At 41.5% G+C, this 20,556-nt stretch overlaps 1 protein-coding gene across 3 annotated transcripts in view; it reads left to right on the top strand.

Annotated features, from left to right (window-relative positions):
* MCTP2 (multiple C2 and transmembrane domain containing 2) overlaps positions 1–18,329 on the top strand; it is a 109,704-nt gene extending 91,375 nt beyond the window's left edge. For 2 of the 3 annotated variants that reach the window (XM_037395845.1, XM_037395847.1), the window contains 3 exons: positions 8,210–8,319; positions 10,729–10,838; positions 13,169–18,329. In XM_037395845.1, coding sequence (XP_037251742.1) covers positions 8,210–8,319; positions 10,729–10,838; positions 13,169–13,362 — 414 coding nt within the window. In that variant the 3' untranslated portion in view covers positions 13,363–18,329. The remainder of the gene's footprint in view (positions 1–8,209; positions 8,320–10,728; positions 10,839–13,168) is intronic. The other variant, XM_037395846.1, reaches the window with a different exon arrangement.
* The last annotated feature ends 2,227 nt before the right edge of the window (positions 18,330–20,556 follow it).

Genomic DNA, 20,556 nt, shown 5'->3' with positions numbered 1-20,556 from the left:
GCTGCATGTTAGACATAACAGACCATGCTTCTGGGAACTGTAACACACCCTCTAAGAGATGAACTGTTTACAAATTATAAATACATAGACACTTAGTTCAGAAACCCAAGAGCAGATTAACTCCCTCCACCTAAACTATCTGTCTTAGATGACAGGGCTTAATTGCCAGCTCCCCCTTTCTTTCCCCCCCCCGCCCTCTGCAGATACCAGCATGGAGGACTGTAGAAGATAAGAGACCTCTGTCCCTTTGGCACAAGCTGTTCGGTGGATGAATGCCTTCTCGGATTTGTGCCATCTTGGACACTGAGCTCAGGCTGCATCGTGTCAGCTCTGGGGTCTGTCAGGCTGTCTGAATAAGGATTGTTTTAAAATTGCGTCACTGCAGCATCTTTTGCCTGGCAGTAGAAAGGTATAGACAAGTCCTGTGTGGCTAAATGTAAGTTGTCAGATTGTTGACCATTTCTATTTATTTTAGGGTTTTTTTTTTTCTTTTCATTTTTGACAATGTCTGTAGAGCTTCAAGAGTAGACGGTTACCCTGTTGAATGAGTGTGTCATAGCGCCCGACTGGAAAGAGTCTTGGAATCTTCTCATGATCTTAAGTTGTCTGGATAAAAGTTTGCATCTCTTCCAAAACAGACAAAACTTAAATTACTACTATTTCCAAGTCTGGTAACTGATTCAAAAGAAAATCAGAGACAAAAGTAAATCAACAACAATTCCTGTTTTTATATTTGGGTTTGTTTTTTTTTTTTTTTTTCTTGGAGGGTTTCTATCCACTGGTGAGCCGAGATAGCTCTGCTTGGCTAGTGGGATGTCGTAGGGGAGGATCGGATGACACTGTGGCTTTCAGCCAAGTTATTTGGCAACTTCCAAGAAATGTTTAGTGTCTCATGTATTGGAAAAAAGAAGAGTGGGAAAAAGTCCCCAAAGAAGAAAAATCCAGTGTTTCTAATGTAGGAAATTCTCTGTCAAAAATAGGTACCAAAAATATACAAAGTTTTATGAACACAGTTCAAAAAGACTCCAGCCGAACAAATTAAAGTCAAATTCATCCAGTAGCAAACAGCTGACATTTTCCATTTGAGTTAGATTCAGCATGTGGAAACCTTCCATATGGATCTTATTTGTACGGGTGGATTACGATGAAAATTGCATTAATTTTCTCCACAGTAAAGGTCAGTAATTGAAACATGAACCAAGAGTCTATTGTGTAAGATGCTATATCCCCATACTTAGGAAAGGTCATATGAGACAATATCATTTCATTGTTTTCTTCCTTGGAAGTATAAATAATTTCATTAGTTTTTCTTTTTCTCTTCAATACAACAATTGCAATATAATATTTCAACATCTCCCATTAAGATTGCTGAAGAGAAATGATGGTTGAGACTTGAAAATACCCTGTGATACATATGGTATGGTCAGACTAGCAAGGAGCACCCACCTTCTCCACAACATGACGGGCAAGACTGTGTCCTAAAACCCCCACAAGGTGTGTGTTTCTATAGGTGTGGACTCCCTTGAATTTCTGTTTGTTCTTCTTTTGGCTCTTTGTGGCTTTTCTCTTAGTGCTTCCCAATGAGTCTACACACAGACCATGAATACATGTTAGTGATGGAGAAACCTGAGGGACAGATTCTGCTACTTGCCTGGGCTATGCTCAGTGCAAAGCTGGAGGATGGGACGCTTCTAAGCACACGTAATTGTCTGGTCTTGCAACCGTCTTGACTAGGATGTAATACAAGTTTCCAGGTATCGCTTCTGTAAGTTTTCTCCAAGCTTCTTATTAACCTAATCAACTTCTGGTTAAGACAAAGTACAGGGGTTGCCTTGGTTGTGCTTTGCTCTTTGCTTGGGAGCCTCCCGTGTATGAGAAACTGGAAGATAAATGGTCTGCTGTTTTTTCTTATTTACACTGCATCGTTGTTTAGGACTGCTCTTACCCATAGGCATCCCTTATTGCTTATGGTACGATTGGTACAATCCTTGTCTCGACATCATGACCCGTAGGTTTAGGAGTGATGGTAGAGAGGAGCCGAGAGGAGGGACTCACAGAGGACTTTTAAATATCCTCGGGACTGTGGTATGGCTCTCCTCATATTAAACCCTAACAGCCCTATGGCAGTCTAAAGCTCTCCCTCTTGCCCCTGGGGGTGGGTAAGGCAACTCTGTAACTTCTCTTGAGTCTCTGGGAGATGTATTGAATAGCGCTAGGCAGGTCACTGGACTGAGCACATTAACATCAGAGTTCTTGTCCGTTAAATTGCAACTATTTAAAATGTATTTAGAATTGGCCAGATGTATGAATGGGTCTGTCTTTTTCCTGTACCCCAAATTGCTAAAGATCATTGCCTACATTATAGGTGATGATCCAGTAGTTTAAGTTTAATCACATATGATTGTTCTTAGGTCTCATGTATTTCCAGGCGAAAGCACTTATTTGAGCAAAGTTGTTTTCTTTCTCCTTCCTCTTTTTAAATCAAAGATGACTGATGACTTTTATCTCCATTCAGGCTTCTTTCTTTTTGCTTCTTATGCACATGTTCCTCACCTGAATGGTGTTTTATTCTGTTGTGACTACCAGTATTGCTCTAAAACTTGTAGCAATACCACCAGATGTTGCGTTACTTTACATGTCTATGAAAATTACAGAAAATGCCTCTTAAACCCCCAGCATTTTGCAACAGTTATGACCTAAGCCTCTCCATATAAAATATTTCTTGGATTGGGCTTAGGGGACTTTTGCTGGTCCTCTGTGCACAGATGAAATTCGTCTAATGTAAGTGAAGAAAGTGTAAGTCTTACTGAACAAGGCGTGAAGCGGTCATCTTCTGTCTTTTAGCCAGTGTTCCCCCAGCCTTAGCTGTAGGCTGATGTGCCATTGCTTTTAAAATGTGTCCCTTGTAAGGCCGATGGCGCTCTCCTTCACATGAATCTGGAGTGATTCTATTGGCTCTGGTGGAATTATTCCAGATTTCACACCTTTTTAACTGAGAGCATAAATTGACCTGTATGTGTTGCATTTCCTCTATTTGGTAATTATTTCAAGTACACTCAGTTTTGCTAAATTTCCGCAGCCAGGCAGGCACGTTTGCAGCATGGTGTTAATAAACAAAAAGATCCTGTGATGCACAGTTTCAGGACTGCACGAGGCAATTGCTCAGAGTTTGGCAGCCGTTCTCTCCGGGTACCCATCCTCCTGGAAGTGCGGAGAAGCTCTCCTTGACATGCAGCAGACACTGCAGTGCAGGACAAGGCAGTGACTCAGCAAGGCAGATTGCTGGGTTTGTTTCAGCTGCCTTTGGCTCCCACCAAAGGCGGGATCCAGTTCAAGGTTGCTGTGGTGACTATTTTCAAAGCTCTGCCTGGAATTCATTTTAGCTACCAAGAGACTGTCTGTCACTCCATGGCTACCACCTCCCACAAGAGCTTCGTTCTGCTGTTAGACTGAAGCTGTTAGTGAACTGTTCCCTGCAAACAATAAAGGCGAGTGGTCTGCTGTTTATACCCAATAAAATCTTTTTTGGTTTCAGAAGTTCTTCATCTATGAGCGTTTTGGCCTTAAGATGTTGCTTGGCACAGGTTTTGCTGGACACCGGTAAGGTCAGAGTTTGGTGGTCTAGCACAAAGCAAGTTGCAAGTTAAATCCAAGTTTGGCGAAGTCTGCTTTTCTCTAAATAACTACGGCATGTCTTTTTTTTTAAAAAAAAAAAAAAACCAAAACACAAAAACAAAACCAAAAAAAACCCACAACAAAACCCCACCAGAATAATAGTGGAGCAAAAAGGCACACATGCCTGAGCTTTTTTTCCTTCCTTTCCCCTTTCCATCAATCTTGTTTTTGCTAGTACACTGGGGAATTTATATCTGGTACATGGGAGAAATCCTGGTAAAACATTACCTTATGCCCTGCTTGCAGCAGTGGTGGCATAATGAGATAGCCACTGTAAAAAGCTAATCCTGGAAGTTAGGCCAGCCCAGGGCTAGGCAGACTAACTCTGAATTCCTGAAGATTTTCCAGTTTTTAATTCCTGACTTAGTTGCCTATATCCTGTTTTCTTCCTTCTTTTGCATTAATGCCTATTTATTTTTTCTCCTCCCCTTTTCCTCATCCTTTCCCCCAAGTGTTCCTCAGCTTTATATATTGAGTTTCCCTTGGCATGCCAAAAATCTGCTGATGAATACCACTTGTTAGAAAGTTGCATGCAAGATTTCTTTTTCTGTGAGTGTTTTATATGAAATCCAAGTGACCAAATATTTAGTACTTGCTCGTGGCTTTGAGCCTGTTTTCAGTTGTGTGCGTATGATGTTTGTGGTATACATCAGAAATACACTTAGAGAACAACAGAAAAATTGTCTGTGTTTGGAGTGTTGCTTACTGCTTTGGATGTATCCAGACGAAAAATATTGGAAGGGTAGATTTAAAAAATACAGAACAGCTTTTTGTAAAGATGAAAGCTATTAATCATTGAAACGGATCATCACAAGAAGTTAGATGATCTCCACCATCCAAGTTTTCAATTTGCTAACCGATGCTTTGCTAGAGCAGAAGCAGCAACTAAAGTTATTTGGTCTTTGTTGCAGAGCAGACGATTGATAATATTTGCCTTCAGTCTCTTCCTCCGTAGCTCTTTTTCCCTTGCAAGCCCAGCTCTGACAACCGTAGCTCACCCGTTGGGAATTGCCATGTTAATGCTGGAGACATTGTCTCCTGGCCTGCCCCGTATTTCACACACTTTTGAAGTCTTTGGCATTGGAAGTACCTCAGTTTTGTGGTTGTGTGACAGTTTGTTTTGCAACTGTCCTGAAAGTCTGGGAGCAGCATAACATCATAGGGAAGGGAAGGAAGATCACAGAGCCATAGTAACCCTTTGAGTGCATTTACATGTCCTGTTACATATTTCAGAAATTTAAAAATCTAGAAGCACCTTTCATTCAGCATGGCAGGCATTTGGTGTCTTCATTTACAATTTTAAGCTGATGTGCATTAGATGGACACAAAAGGTAATTGCTGAATTTGCTGTTGTTTTTTGGTTTTGGTTCCCACCCACCCCCCTTCCCCTGACATGCTTAATCTTTTGTAAGATCCCTTTTGTGGTTTTGTTCAGGCAATTAATGTAGAAATGAAGGTTTCTTAAATCAGGATATGCAAGGAAGATTTAAAGTAACACACTGATTATATAATTAATTCTCAGTTGTAAATTCATTTTGATGGAGTTAATTCTTTCCCAGAGGCTCAAGACTAGTTTTAGTCCACCCACAGTGCTGTAATCAGCTAAGAAATAAAGAAGGAAAAGGCCTTGAAGGAATGGAAGTTTCACGACTGGTTTTAGGGAAAAAAATGCCAGAAACAAGCAGGATATTTTATTTTTAATTCAAGCAAAAGCTTCTGAGATGCGATTTTGAACCATGGGTATCCAAATCATGTTTTCAAGCAGCATAATATATGGAACCCAAAAGAAATCAGAAAGGATTGGTACCTGAGGAGGATGTAGAAAAATTATCTGGCTGGTGGGAGCTTGCACAGATGGGAACGTGTGTTTAGTGGAAGATGTATTTAGGATTATTTTTTTCATCTTCCACAAATACGGCAACATTCAAATACAGCTTTCTGTATGACAGTTGCCCCGTTACTAATAAATATGAACCAGTGACTGTCATCTCAATGGACTATGAACTCTCTTACTGCTTCCAATAGTGTTTTGTGAGGTGCTGACTTCAGGAAGTGTAAACAATATTCCAAAAAAACCTAAATAACTTGGAAAGTCCTGTTTGTTGTATTTCATTTTTCTGCCTCTCTCTTGCTTAACCAGTAAGCTAATCATCCCGTACATGTGTTTTGACTGCAGGTTTCCAGAACAAAATGATAATAACAAAGAAAAGACATTGACAGATTTTCAGGATTTTCAAATGATTCTGCGCGCATATTGCAGTGTGTACTGCAAGGGTGGTTGTTAGCCTATTTGTCTCTCTAATAACTGATTGCATTTACAGGGCTTTCTAATCCCAGTCTGCTTTGCCTTATCCTTGGTTGGGCATATATTGTATGATAAATTGAAAATGCCATTGTCTAGGGGTGATTTTAGCATGCATGCTAGGTAAGAATATGCATGCAATTGTCATTATGTCCTAGGGACTGGTAGTTTCTGGTTTGTTTTCTTGGTCTGCTTGGTGGCTGCAGCAGAAGTTATGTTGTACTGGTTAAACTGCATTATCACCACATTTCTAAGCTCAATTGGAGATGTGTAAATGAAGTCAGCATGATGCAGATAGAGCTGACAGATGATGTTCCTTGCAGCTCTGGGCAGCAAGAGTAGGCTTGCCCTGGAATATCACTTTATCTAAAGTGGTTTCTTTACCCCTCTGTCTGAATTTGGACAGAATTAAATTCCCACTGGCTGGTTCTCCATTTACTGCTCCCCGACTTCTGCTTCCAAATTCGGTGCAAAAAAGCCAACTATGGCTAAGGGACCGTTCTACCATTCTAGTGAGTGAATAGTTAAATATAATCTTAATGTGTCATTTACATTTAAGCCTAACGAGGTTATAACTGGAGTTGTGTGAAAATGACTTTTTGGTGCTATTTTCACATAAACTGACTATTTATTTATTTATTTTGTTCCGGGGTTATTTCACACCCCAAGGGTTTAATTTTTGTTGGTTGTTTTATTAATGTAAAAATACTCATTTTCACACCCAAATGTGTGATTATTTAAAATGCTGCTTCTATTCATTGTGCACTCACTTGCAACCTAAAGGCAAATATTCAAATGTCTGGAGCTTGATAACTCCGTGGTGGTTTTGGCTGGCTTTTTAAACTCAACAGCTATGGGGAAGACAAATGGGCAGTAAGTAGCTCCAAGGGTTGCAAGGGCTGTACCATCATGCCTGCCTCTCAGCATCCAAGGAGGATGCATACGTTACTCCAGCATACAACCACGTAGTGCGGTGCTCTTGTCTCAGATGCACGCTAGCCCTCTCGCCGCACAGTAGTGCCAAAAGGCTGTAGCCATGAGCCTTCACCTCTCTGGCCCACTGCAACTTTAAGCAGCCTCTGACCCTCTCTCCGGCGAGAAATAACGTGGGTTCACAACACAGAAGCAGAATTGCAGCCATGTTGCTCCAAGTGTCTGGCCCTTGCTGACTCCTGCCCAGCCTTTCCCCTGCCCTGGCCAGTAGAGACCATGGAGAGGATGGATGCAATGTGTGTTTTACCAGCATCTTTCCTCTCTGGGCACTGACTGGTTAAAACACAACTTTAAATGTATTTTTTTCTAAATTGGGCTGATTTTGAAGTGTCTAAATGTGATGTAAAATCAGTGTCCAGGGCTCTGCATTTTGTAATAAGTGAATGTTTTGCTGATTTCTTGCTAGAATATCTGCAACCGCACCAATTTGCATGGCTGTATGTGTGTTAGATTGCTGGCAAAGAAATGCTGAATGCTGATAATTGTATACTGATTTCCAAGGCTGATTTAAGTAATTTTGATTTTTAATTCATTCTGTGCTTCCTTTTTATTTCTGCACATGTGTAGTAATGTCCTGTAATGTTGTTGCCTAAAATAAGCAGTAAGAAATGAAGTTGTGAAATGGCTGCTGTAAAAGGAAAATGACATTTTTTCCTTTGATTCTTTTTTTTTTTTTTTCAGTAAAAGAATAGGTCTCTGTATACAGATTGTTCAAAAAAATATTGCATTCACTATCTTGCTGCTAATTTATATACAGAAAACAGCGTGGTTGTCGGGAGCCTACAAAGCTCAGAAAAGTGATATTCAGAAGTTCTGCACAAGAATATTCTTGTTCTTGAGAAGCACTGAGCACCCAGCACTCCCTGCAGGTCAGCTCAGGGGTGCTCAGCACCTCTTCTGCTTGGGCATGCAACTGGGCTTTTCAGTAAAAGCCTGGTTTGAGATCCTGCAGTCGATTTGTGTTAGAAGATGAAGAAACCTCTGCCCATGTGCTAAGGAAAAGGAAGAAAATACCTATATTCTCCTCCTTTTCCTTAGCATATGGGCAGAGGTTCTATATGTCTTCATGTTAATTGTATGTGATAAACCAGAGTGCGTGTTCTCTCCTTCCTTCGGTGGTATACCGGAGTTCACGGGTGCATCAGCAATACTGGGACTCTTATTTTTTTCATATATCTGTGAACATGTTAGCAAATACTGAATGTATAAAAAGTTTTGGTTTTCTTTTGTTGTTGTTAGGAATCCGAGAAAAAGGGGTTAATTGAGAGAATCCACATGGTCCAGGAGATCATCATAGCTGTTCAAAGCATCCTTGAAGAAATAGCATCATTTGGAGAGAGAATTAAAAAGTAAGTGAAAATTTTTCCTTGCTTAGCCATGATTTGCAGTGAAGCAGAGCCAGGAGGATTAAGGTGGTGGGAATGTCTTGCTCCAAAACTGACTGCAAGGTGCAACAGGAGAACTTGGCCAGTCCCACCATTGCTTCTTCTCCTGGAGTCTTTTATTCCAAAAAACCTTTCCGAAGCACAGAGAAAAGGAGAAGCCATGTGCTCTGCTGATGTAGCTCTCACATTTGCCTGGATTTCTGGTCTTGTCTGTTTGTGACAGCGCAGGGAGTCATGATGCCACACAAGGGAAAATAATTGCTTGAAGATGCGGGTGCAGAAGCATCAGGCATTTCTTTTTATTTCCTTCATAGAAAGTAGGTAGGAATTGATGGCTGGTGTTGCCTTTCCCACGCCCTCCCCATCCTGGCCTGGTTGCAGGGGTTAGCAGTCACTTATTTCCCTGCCCAATGCATTGATGTTCTTCCCTACCATTCTGAGCTGTCTGTTTCCTGCTGGTGCCACCAGGAAGCCCGAAGGGGTTTTTCTGGGTCTTCTTGCAAGGCGGAGGCACACAGGGTATTCCTGACCTTACAAAGGAGGGAGGTGAAGAGCCTAAAAAAAAAAATACCCCCCACACAAACACATACGAACTTTTATAACTCAATCTTTATTGGAGCTTAATTGACTGACATTGTGTTCAAAACAGAAAACAAAGTGATGATTTGTGATGGAGCCACACTTTAATGAGGAGCTGGGTTCAAGCTAAAAATACAGCAAACGCATGTGCTGTGGTTCCACGCCGGACACCCCAGCTGGGGTGGAAGTGGCCCAGAGATGTATTCCAGTCTATGAACAGGGCACTGTTCTGCCCAGCTGCATGGCAGGAAGACTCAGAGCGCTTAAACACTATTAGTTCTTGTATTCATTTTGGTAACAATGGTCTTAAAGAACACATTGGGTATTAATGTGGATGCCCGATGTAATTTCAGAAGAATTCCGTTGTAACTCAACAGTAATGTACCATTAAAAAATTGCTACCAAAGTTTTTTTGTAAGTGACAGACTGAATTGTGCTACAGTTTCCGTCTGTCACTCTAGTTACACAATCGTAGGGAGTTTTAATAGTTTTAACTGAATTGAGCTGTTTTGCTTTTTTTTTTTTTTTTTTTTTTTACTTTGACTTAAGCTACATTGATTGATAACGACGGGTCCTCTCCCACCTATCTTTACTTAATATTTAATACATCTATTGAAGCTTAAAAGTAATTCTTGTAGCGTCCTATTAATTTTATCTGTCAAGGGAAGTTAGTCTTATTTTATAGCCTGATAAGCGGTCCACGTTCGTTCTCTCTTCTTCCTACTCCCCGTCATCGTGATGTGATGAAGTTAGCAGGCAGATTGTATGAAAAAAGAGATGCCCAGATCCCTAAATCCACCTATAGACCGAGTGGCATTCGTGTAGGCCAGGTATCTCAATGTTTGGTGTGTGCTGTAGAGATGGGTCTTACGAGGGCACAGAGGACAGAGTAACTTCAAAGGTGTTAGCAATAGCTACTCACCTTAAGCCCATTGTGGGCTTACAGATGAGGGGTCTGAGTGAAAGAAAGTCCTGTTTTGTACTACAATGCTGCAAAAGTCTGAAAGACTGTAGTAACTGAGCCTCTTGAGAGTGCTCCACTTGGGAAAAATCTGATGCAGGTTGGCGGTATGCAGAAGCTTGGACTGCTGCTGGCATACTACAGCTTACCCAAGACAGCCTCCTATATACAGTGTGCTAAGGAATTGCTGAAAATGTAAGGAAATAGAAGCAAGTGTGTGTGTGTATGGAGAGATTCCTATAGAATGTTATCCCCTGATATTATACAGAGAAGGGACTCTAAATGCTCTTTTAAGGGTTAACATCCATCATGGCTAATCCATTCCAAGTTGCTGGTGGGGCAGAGTCTGGCTACCTGCCACATTTGAGTCGTGCACTGACACGCATCCCATGTCATCTCTGCTGTGGCCCAGTGGAGCCAGCTCAGATGGCTCACACCTGCAGCATGGCCTTGTCTCCAGATCAGATAATCTGTCCATGAATAATGGAGAGCTGACTGGTAAGCAGAGATGTGTAACAAGTGCAACATGTATAAGAAGAAACAAAAACAACTCGCCACATGCCTAACAGCTCCACTGAGCTCCCCAGAGACTCTATCTTCTCTTTCCTTATCATGATATCTGCCTTTCAGGTATCTCCCTTAATCCTTTATAGCATCCAGATGCAGGAATCTGCTTATCCACCTTCCAAAGGGTCTGCAATTTACAGCGTATCTGAATGCACTGAGCAACGCAAAGAGGTCATTAAATTATTATTGGTAGCAGAGTACAAGCAGTGTCCAAGAGCAGAAATGTTGAAAAGGATTTTTTTTATTATATTTTTTTTTCTTTACAGCACATTCAACTGGACAGTGCCTTTCCTCTCTGTCCTGGCCTGCTTAGTCCTGGCAGCAGCAACAGTTATTTTGTATTTTATACCACTGAGGTATATTGTTTTAATCTGGGGTAAGTACTCCACCATGTCTCATTTGCATGTGATGAATACAATGTATATCAGCAGGATTAAATCAAACAAGCATTAAACGACCTCTTACACAGACAACCAAGTGTTGTTGCTTCGAGGTGAATAAATATGCGATGAACTTCTTAAAATTACCATTTCTTCCCCCCCCCCCCCCCCCCCCCGGGTGATTCGATGATTTGCTTTTCTTAAGGTTCTTTGTAAGTTTCCAACAGCACCACAAGAAGAGAATTAGCCTAGATAAGCTACTTTCAATGTTATTATTCTGCAGGAGAGTAATTAGCTTCCTGGTGCTGGAGCCCCCCCATTTGTGAAGTGGTAGGGAGTGGACAAGATGTGTTTGCAGAGCTGGACCACAGAGGTCTGGACCTGGCACCCTTTTGGGTCTTAACACCCCCGCAATCAGGAAAGGCAGCGTGCCCAGCACCCTGATCCAACGGGAGGCATGGAGCATCTCTTTTTGCCACGGCTTGGAAAATGCTTGTGTGAAGGGGCATCAAGAAGTAAAAGAGAAGCTTTTAGAAGTGAAAACTTCCCTGGTGGTGTTATGAAGAGAGAGTAAGATGGGCTTTCACAAAAAGAGATGGCATTCCAGCTGCTGAAGATTTTCTTCATCTCAAAATAGCCTTCTGTCTTACTTAGGGTAATAACTTCTAACTCAACCTGGGGGTAAAACGACTGGGAGCACAGTGCAGGTGATCCTCACCGAGCTGCTGAAGCTCAGCCCTGGTTGGCTCTGGGCTGCAGGGACCCCCTGTCACCTTTCCAGGGCTGAGCCATCTGCTGCTGTCTTGGCTCTCCTGGATGCAGAAAAGGCAGGGAATGGGAAGGCAGCAGTATGAACAGCCACTCTTGGGCAAAAAAATAAATGAAATAAAGGATTAAATCAAACAAAAGAAAGGGCAAAAGCGAAGGAGAGAAATTGCTAGGAGTAAAAAGTTCAGAAACAAAATATTGCTGTTCCTGTGTGGAAGACATGGTGAGTACATGAAAACTATACATCCATTCAACATCATCTAGACTGACAGGGCCTTCAAATATGATACATGTTAAACAACTACCCTGTGGCAAGGCCTCAAAAGACCTTATGGTATTTTCTGTTTTTTAAAAATCAGGTACACAGAAAATTGTGTTGGCATTTTGCTATAAGTTTGTAGCTTAAAAGCTGAATCTGAGATGTGAAGCAGGTACATTTCAGAGAGAGGAGAAGGCTGGAACAGCCATCGCATTTGAAATCACTTTCAGGGAAACTACTATGAGGTTTGGACAGGTGCAAGATGGAAATTCAGCGCTGTGTTATGATCCTCAGAGGCAACCAACATTTTGAGTTTTTTGCTGTTCTTTAAAATGCGTTAGCTGATTTTCTTTGCTTAATGATCCTTTGCTCTTCCACCACTCCTTTACACAGCCACACTACTAGCTGCTATTTCTCAGTCGGGAAATGGTGGCAGTAGCTGTTAAATGGCTGCGTTGGCACGAAGGGAGAGCTGGGAACGGTACGCAGGTCTATCACTTTCTCATTCTGGTCCATGCAGTAGTGATGGCTGGCTGAGGGCTACTCATCACACCCTTTCCTCAAAGGGAGGAGAAGAGAAGACCTCATGAACTCCACAATAATATGAACATTAGACTCCCATGGGTCCTCTGTCTGGACTAGGGATCACCTCTGCCAGCTGAAGCATAACTAAGTCCGTGGAGATGAGGAGTGCTGTTGCAGTTAATAGGCCAAATTACTCACCCTGAGATCCAAAAAAAAAGTAAAGCTTGTGAGATGTTTTTACAGTTTCCCACGGCATCATAATCTGGTTCTGCAAAGAGAGGATAAGCCATGAGACATGATGGGGAAAGGAAGCTTTCATTTGCAGAAGAAATGGCAGGGAAAAAGCCTTTATCCTGCCTGCCCAGTTATTTTCAGAGCCTTCCAGTTCCCTGGGCAAGAGGAGAGGAAATGTCTTTGGTCGTGTAGCATAGCAGACTGAACAGCAGTCTTGGCTGCAAGTTTGGTGTTCTCCCGACAGTATCCCCCCGAATGAGTGCGTGCTGCAATCTCTTTTTTCCCACGTAGCTGCCAACAGATGATCCCCAAAGTGGAGAAGTACCTTTATAAATAATGCTTTCTGCTTTCTTCAGGAGACACTCGTGAATGATTCCACATGACGGGGGACATGTGCATGGCTTTAAGTCTGAGGCACTGTTTTCACACTAACTTTGACTTGTGAATTCCTCTTCCCTTTTTCACCTTGCCTAAACAATTTAGGAGGGAGGGAATAGAAAACGGTTGTATTATTTTGTTTGCCTTTTTTTTTTTTCCTAGGCATAAATAAATTCACTAAGAGGCTTAGAAATCCCTATGCCATTGACAATAATGAGCTACTAGATTTCCTCTCCAGGGTACCATCTGATGTTCAAAAGGTAGGTAATGAATGGCCACCGCCGACAGAGGCAGCAAGCGGCACTGAGAGCGGCTGGGTGCTCTGCTTGGGGACTACGATGCCAGTGCACTTTTGAATAATGGAGATAAGGAATTGGGGAAAATCCATGAAGACTGGCGTGTAGGGGGTGGGGGGTGTTAGAAGAGAGGGGAGCCAGAATCCTTTGTCAGAAGGATAAAATGATTGCAGAAAAATTATCCTGAAAAGACCTACTTAAAAATGATCTGGAAAATCACCCAGTGTGGTTGCTGAACTATGGTTTCTGTCACCTTTCTGCTCCGGTATTTGTACAGAGGAGAGAGAAAAATAGTCTCTTTGATAGAGATAACCATCCGAAAGGATTTGCTGAATTCTCCCTTTTCTCAAAATGGAGGGGGGAGCAGGCATCATTTCCATGACTTTGGCATGCTGTATTTTTTTTTCACATCAGCTGTCCCTCAAAATTCTTCCTCCCCACCCACCTTGAGCTCCAGGCCTCCCTTGGAGGATGCTCCACTCATCTTTTTCTTTAAAAAAAGCCTCCACGGTTGATCAGATCAATCTTCTACCATTATGGAATTATAACTTTTAATCTAACCAGAATCCATCCTCCCTCAATTTCAGTCAAGTCTCGTTTCTTCTCCTATTTCTTTTAAACAACAACACTGTCTACAGTAATCTCGCCTATCTTCCTGGAAATTATTTGAACAATAAGTCCTTTAGAATGTCAAGATCTGTTTATTTCTCTTGGAGGAATGAAGATAGCCTCGCTGGGTAACGAAGCCACACAATATAAAGGTTTCTTTCTTTTGTTTTAATCAACTGGAATCTCTGTCTTCAGGCCCTGATCCCGATGCCCTGGATCACACGGACATTGTGCCTTCCTCTGTGCATCATGGTACTTGCACAGGGAGGTGCTGCTCGCTGGGAATACGGGATGACAATCTCACCTATAGTGGTTTTACTCTGTTGGAGACAGAAAAATAAAGGCTCACATGCAGTGTCAAGGCATCTGGTAGAAATAAGGTTGGAAGACGCTTCTGGTGACATTTCTCTCAAGAGGCCACCAGATTGGTTGGTGGCAGCACTAATAACTTGAGAGAAATCTCACCATAGACGGGTGGGAGGAAAAAAAGCTGAACAGAAATGATCATAAGAGACATTAAGCTTCAGTGTATTTTTATTTTTTGTCATTGCTCTTGTAGAGCACACTAGATTCGCAGTGATGGTTTGCATATGCCCTTTTAGTGTTTATGTTTAAAGATAAGCTGCTTTTCTCTTCATGCTTTATTTAACATTTACATTTATAACATTTCCTTGAGTGGTTTCTGTCATTCTGGGATCCTTTGAGCTCTCCACAGAAAATGATAACCATTTCTATGGGAGGAATGATAAAAGTACCTAGGGTGGGACAAAACTTGTCAGAGTTTTCCACTAGTGCTACAAATAGTGAGCCTGTGTGACAGCCACACGCTCTCGTGAAGTCATCTATGGCAGCTCCGAAGTCTGCTTCGTTTACGTGCTATCAATGCATCATCATTTCACTGTGGTACTGCAGCGAAATTACCTCTGTCTGTCCCTTAGCCATTTACAACCCGCATGTGTTGGATGAAGGACAGAGGAGTAAAAAAGAAGGCACATTCAACAAAAGTTTCCCCATGATTTCGATGGGAACGCTGTTCTGTAGCACAGCAGACAATTTGGAGATTACACCATCCTTGTCGGTTTATCGCACATGTTTTAACCATTATATTTTATAAGAAATTGTTTTGAAAGGTGGAGGCAGCTTTGTCCAGGTTCTGTTTGGGAAAATATTTTCCTTTTAAAAAATTATTAAAGATGTCAGCATCCCAAGGTCTGTGTACGGTTTTGACAACTGTCATCTTACTGCATATTGGGATCCACTTGAAACTCCTGAGAGAAGTTTATTAAACTTATAGGTTAATGCCAGAAAGAGAAGAAAAACAATTTGCAAACCAAAACAAACCCCAAAGATCTAGCCTACATTGCTGAAATCAGGTAGAACCCCATGTATCTCATTAGAAAAATCTGCTTTTAATATTTTCGTTTCAAGAAATGATGCATGACTTCTCAAATCCTTCCTGCAATTAATCCCCCATGTTCCTGTGTTTAGAAAATGATTCATTACTTTTGAACCTTCCTTAGTTTCCCTTGGTTTGTCCTCGGGGAGCCATTAACACACACTGTAGTGAGCTAGAGTTACCTAACTGCAAACGTCATGTCTATTTGTTTTTACAGGTGCAGCATGCTGAATTGAAACCATACAGCAGCTCCAGTCCCATTAGGAAAAAGCGGAGTGCGCTATAGGATGCGGCGTGATTTCGGAATGAAGCATCTCCCTACACACCCGCTATGCGTGTACACGTGCTTCCCCCCCTCCCTTCTTCTTGCTTCAGAACAACACTATAATCACCACCACAGACTTTTTTTTTTAAAAAAAAATAAATCTTTTTTTGAAGACGTGGTTTTTGACAGACACCTATCTTGGGTTGTCTTTTTGGGGTTGTCTTTTTGGCACGGTGTTGTAGCCCAAAAGACTCAAGGTGGAATGTATTAACTAGTTTGTGGGGTGGGGAGGAGAATGGGAGAGGATGGTGCAACTGCACTTTTTTTTTTCTTAGATTTTTCTTTCTTTTTTTTTCTTTTTTCCGCCCCTCCTTTCCCTTCGATTGCAGAAGCAACGCTGGATGTGGCAGCACTCCCTGTTTTATGTAGGAAGAGATAATTCCGCTTAGTGTAGCAGATCAGCTGAGCTGATGTGAGGAGATGCTCTGAACCAGTTTTTAACATATCCAACAGATTTACATTAAGATATGAAAGCTATTCTTTTCTGAGTTAAATCACTGTGCCTAGAAAGGTTTAAGCTCTGAATTAACGAGTCTTTGATACCCATCTTCTGTTCAAGCAGTGTACATTTTAAAAAGTTTTTTATCATAATTAGCAGAAAGAGCTAGGAGCTCCAACGGTATCTCAGTATTTCATCCAGCACTTGTGGGTTTTTCTTTTTCCTTTTTTTTTTTTAATTTTCCCCTTCTCTTTTTTAAAGCCCACCCTGCGGTTAACTCTTTGGATACTGGATTCATCAGAGATCCATTGCTGGCAATGGATGCATGAGAACCTTCTGCTGTGAAAGGATTAAGAGACTGTAGAAAATCCTAACTCACTGACCTGAAAAAGACTCTGTTGACTTGCCTTTTGTAATTCCATCTCATCAGATATTTTCAGCATAGCTGTTGTTTTCCTGTCTAAATCCAGAGGGGTCAACACTACAGATCCAAGAGAAAAAAAAACACTTTGTAGCCTTAAAGAAACAAGTGCTTGTGCAGAAAGAGAGCATGGTGCCCAAAGATATGGGTGTGCAATAGTGTGCAGGCTTTGGTCCACCACTGGTGTCTTGTTGGAGTCTTTCCCGGTGGCTCGCAAGGACGGGATCAGAAAGTGCAGTCATATGGAAACCGAGTAATGAAGAGACAGAAGAAAGGACCCTGTTTTCTGTTCAAGGAGAATGTGATTTCTTGCTTGTTTACCAGTCTTTTAGCTATTGTGCTTTTGCTTTATATAATTCAGATAAACAGCATTATTAGTGTTACTTAACTGGGGAAACTGAAACACAGAATTATATGTAAATCTGCTTAACTTTGGTGACAGTCCTTGGTCCTTTAGCTGCTGTAGGACACTGGGGGAGTGACTTGCCACCACAACAAGTCACTCATAGTGTGAAAGCTGGAGTGGCTTCTTGTGATTCCCAAGCTGGGCATACCACCAGCATCCCCTGGGGTAGGTCACTGTACAAAGAAATTGAGAATCCCGAGAGACAGGTTTCTTTTTAACAAAAGACTTTGAAAGCTGTCTAATTAAAGGTAAAACGGGTAAAACCTTGCTTCTGAGTCGGCGATCCAAATGGAGGTGCGCTCTGTGCGTTCAGTAATGCAGTTCTGAGGGCCTGTTGCATGAAGCTGAAGGAGGAAAAGTAACACCCGAGTATCTTCCACTGGATTATTAGCCAGATTCAGTGATTTTTCAAGAAGTTTACTTTTCAAAGTAACAAGCCCACTGTGCTTTTGACTAAGGAGAAGCACGTTTTCATAGACTTGATTGGATAAAGAATGCATTTTGCTCATGCAAAGCTGTGTGTAGCTGCAAATGAAAAGATAGAAAAAAGATTATCCTGGTTTAAAAAGCCACAAAAACGTCTCTTTGTGTGCACGTGTGCTTGTGTATCCATGCGTATATGGGGTTGTGTATAAAGAAGAGTACATGTATAATGTATTTATAGGCGCGTGTGTGTGGGAAAATGGGTGACTATACAGATTTAAAAACCTTGAAAATGTTTATGGAAAATGCCAAAGATTCTAAAGCTTATCAGCTTGCGTCTGTTCTTCTTCATTTTGTATCTTTCCCGGCATGTCTCTCTGGCTGAGCCAGATCTCTGCATGATTTGATTTACTTCAAGTTAATGAAGCTAGTTGGAAAAAGCCTTGTAGAAATTATAAAATCTCCAGTAAATCTCCTTCTTGTACATACAATAGATGTCCACGGACCCTTTTTGTTAAACCAGTTTCTCAATCTTCTGTGTAAACAATGCCTCATTGTCTCGCTTTAAACTATCATCTGGTTTATCATACTGCAGTCTTGTCATTTTGTAAGGACCAAAGGCAGACATATTTAAGGAGCCATGTGAGATCTGAGCATTGATTTGAGTGGAAACATCCAACTGCAGGGAAAATTGTTTATTTATTCAGAGGCTGGGACTGATACTTTAATAGGTGTTTGTTTTTTTTTTTTTCTTGTAGATTTTTCCATGTGGAACTGATTTCTGTTCGGGAGACATGGTGCTGTCCTTTTTTGGTTTGGTTGATTTTTGTTTTTTTGTGGTGTTTTTTTTAGTGTAGATCTGTTGTGTTTCAGAACAATTTGTATTTGATTGTTATGCTGGAGACATACCAAATGAAGGGGTTTGGATGGTCCAGTACCGATATGTGCTGTAATGAGCTCTTCGTTTTGATAAGTGCTGTTTGAAATGCAATAAACATTTGCGGTTAAGCTGCTGGTTTTAATTTATCTGGATTAGGAGGTACGTTTCCCATTCTTTGCAAAATGCTTACTGTTCTGTAATACTTAGTATCTGGGTAGGTAGGCAAGTACATCACTTGACAGTGCAGTGTAACGACTGACACTGGAGGTTACTTGGGATGGAGACTGTGCTCAGCAGGCAAGGTAAAGCCTTACCCCACCGGCTTACAGCAATTCAGTGGAATTTCCTAGGCCCTACCTAAAGGAAAGGAGGGTTATGCACATTTACCTCATATTCCAGTAATCAAACTTTTTATTCATGTTTTTCATTTCATTCTTAAAGCAAGAGTATGAGTTGATACTTATCTCTGTGTGTCTCTCTGCCCATGTAAATTATCAGTTTTTACATCGTTAATCTATTCAAAGTATAGCATGGTAATTATAAACTTAGGTATTTTAATTTAAGGTGGTCATTTCAGTGCAACGATATGTACATTTCCAGTCTAAAACCTCTAAGACCAGAAGGCATTCAGAAATTTAAATCTAATTGTAACTCTTCTGGATGACTGTGGATTACAGAATCGTTGTGCTATCAGAATATGACTATGTCCAGTAACTGTTCAGTGTGTAAATAACTGGATTTGTCATAATTGTGCAAATACAGTATGTACTCATGTGTGCCCAAACACAGGCTGCTGCTGAAGGTTGGTTTCTTGAATAATCATGAACAGGACTGAGGACTTGGCTCCCCTGCGGATCACTGTCAGTAAAACCCAGTCACTGAAACGTACCTTGTGGAAAGCAAGCAAACAACTAAATAAAGCAAAGTCAGTGGAAATGTCAGGCACCTTCTTGTTCTTTTCCAGCTTGCAAAGCTCCGATTTTAACCTTCAGCCACAGCCGTCCCTCTGCTTCCCCCCGCGTCCTCTCTGAGCCACCCCCAGGGCGGTGGGGATGTGGGGCTCTGCCCCAGTGACCCGGGGCTCCCCCCGAGAGCACTGCCTGGCGCAGCCCCCCCGCGCCCCTTTGCCTGCCAAGGGGAAAGTGCTCGTCCCCTAGAAATCAGGCTGGCTGCTGCTAGTTCACTGCCTGGAGTGAGAGTACTAACAACTCCCTGAATTGGGCTGGAAAACAGAGACTTGCCATTTAATTTCCTGTACTCTACATGGGGCTATGTTTTGTTTTATTTTATTTTTTTAATTTGGAGGGCCTGATCCTGCAAGCATTACCACAAGTGGAACTGGAGTTACTTTCCCATCAGACCGGAAGGTTCACACCATGGAGGAGTTCGGCGGCTCTGATGTGTTGAGAAAATATTGACAACGTACATTGTAATCAAATCTTAATCTTTAGGTTCTCCATCCTTTAAAGTAAATTGATAGACTGACTGGGAAATGCTGGCTTTGACATTAGAAACTATAGCATATATTATAAGTGAATCCTGTTCTGACTTAATATTGTATGTGTATTTTATCTGCCAAGCTACATGTGTCAGGGCCCTGGTGCATCTACCCCTTCAAATCACACTGGGACATGATAAGAATATCTGCTTTTTAGCATTCTTAAAGTTAGCAACTCAGAAGGAAGCTGAGATACTAAAGATGATTATTAATCTGCTATATTGCAGATAGAATGTTTTAATCATTCTCAAATTGGGGAACATTAAGCCAGGTGAAATTCCATCATTTTGGGACAAAGTATCTGCCAGACAATTTATCAGTGGGGAAGACCGTTAGCAGCAACAGTAATTATATAGTTCAACGAACATGTGAGTGAAAGATATGTTTATGATTAATGTAAATATTCACAGGCATTTAGAAATAATATTGGAGTGAAAAAACAGCCTCTTGAGATTATACCATCTTTAATCTCGTATTCTCTGTGATGTTTTGACTTAAAACGGTGCAGCATTTCAAGATAATTTAGAAGGTCATTTTGTTTTGAATAAAAGACGTGCTCGTCTGACATGAATCATGAAACTAAGCATGGGGAGGCAGGAGGTGGCATTCACGTCTCGGTGTTTGCAGCAGCAGCGGCACCTGGGCGGGCATGAGTTCAAGTTCTCAGCGTGGCTTTAACCTGAGGGCTGGTGATTCTTGTTAAATTTTACGTGAAGGAGCATTGCCAATCAGTTCCTGCATGTTGGATTGAACACCTGCAATTTCCCTCTTGGCTGAACAAGATGATATGCCTCTTACAGTGGAAGAAAGTAAGAACTGGAAGACAAAGACATGCTGGTATAAACCTCATTTGCACT

Source organism: Falco rusticolus, chromosome 7, assembly GCF_015220075.1.
Source record: "Falco rusticolus isolate bFalRus1 chromosome 7, bFalRus1.pri, whole genome shotgun sequence".
In the NCBI taxonomy this organism is placed as follows: domain Eukaryota; kingdom Metazoa; phylum Chordata; class Aves; order Falconiformes; family Falconidae; genus Falco; species Falco rusticolus.
The sequence above is the reverse complement of the archived record's forward strand: the minus strand, read 5'-3'. Positions and strand labels throughout refer to the sequence as shown.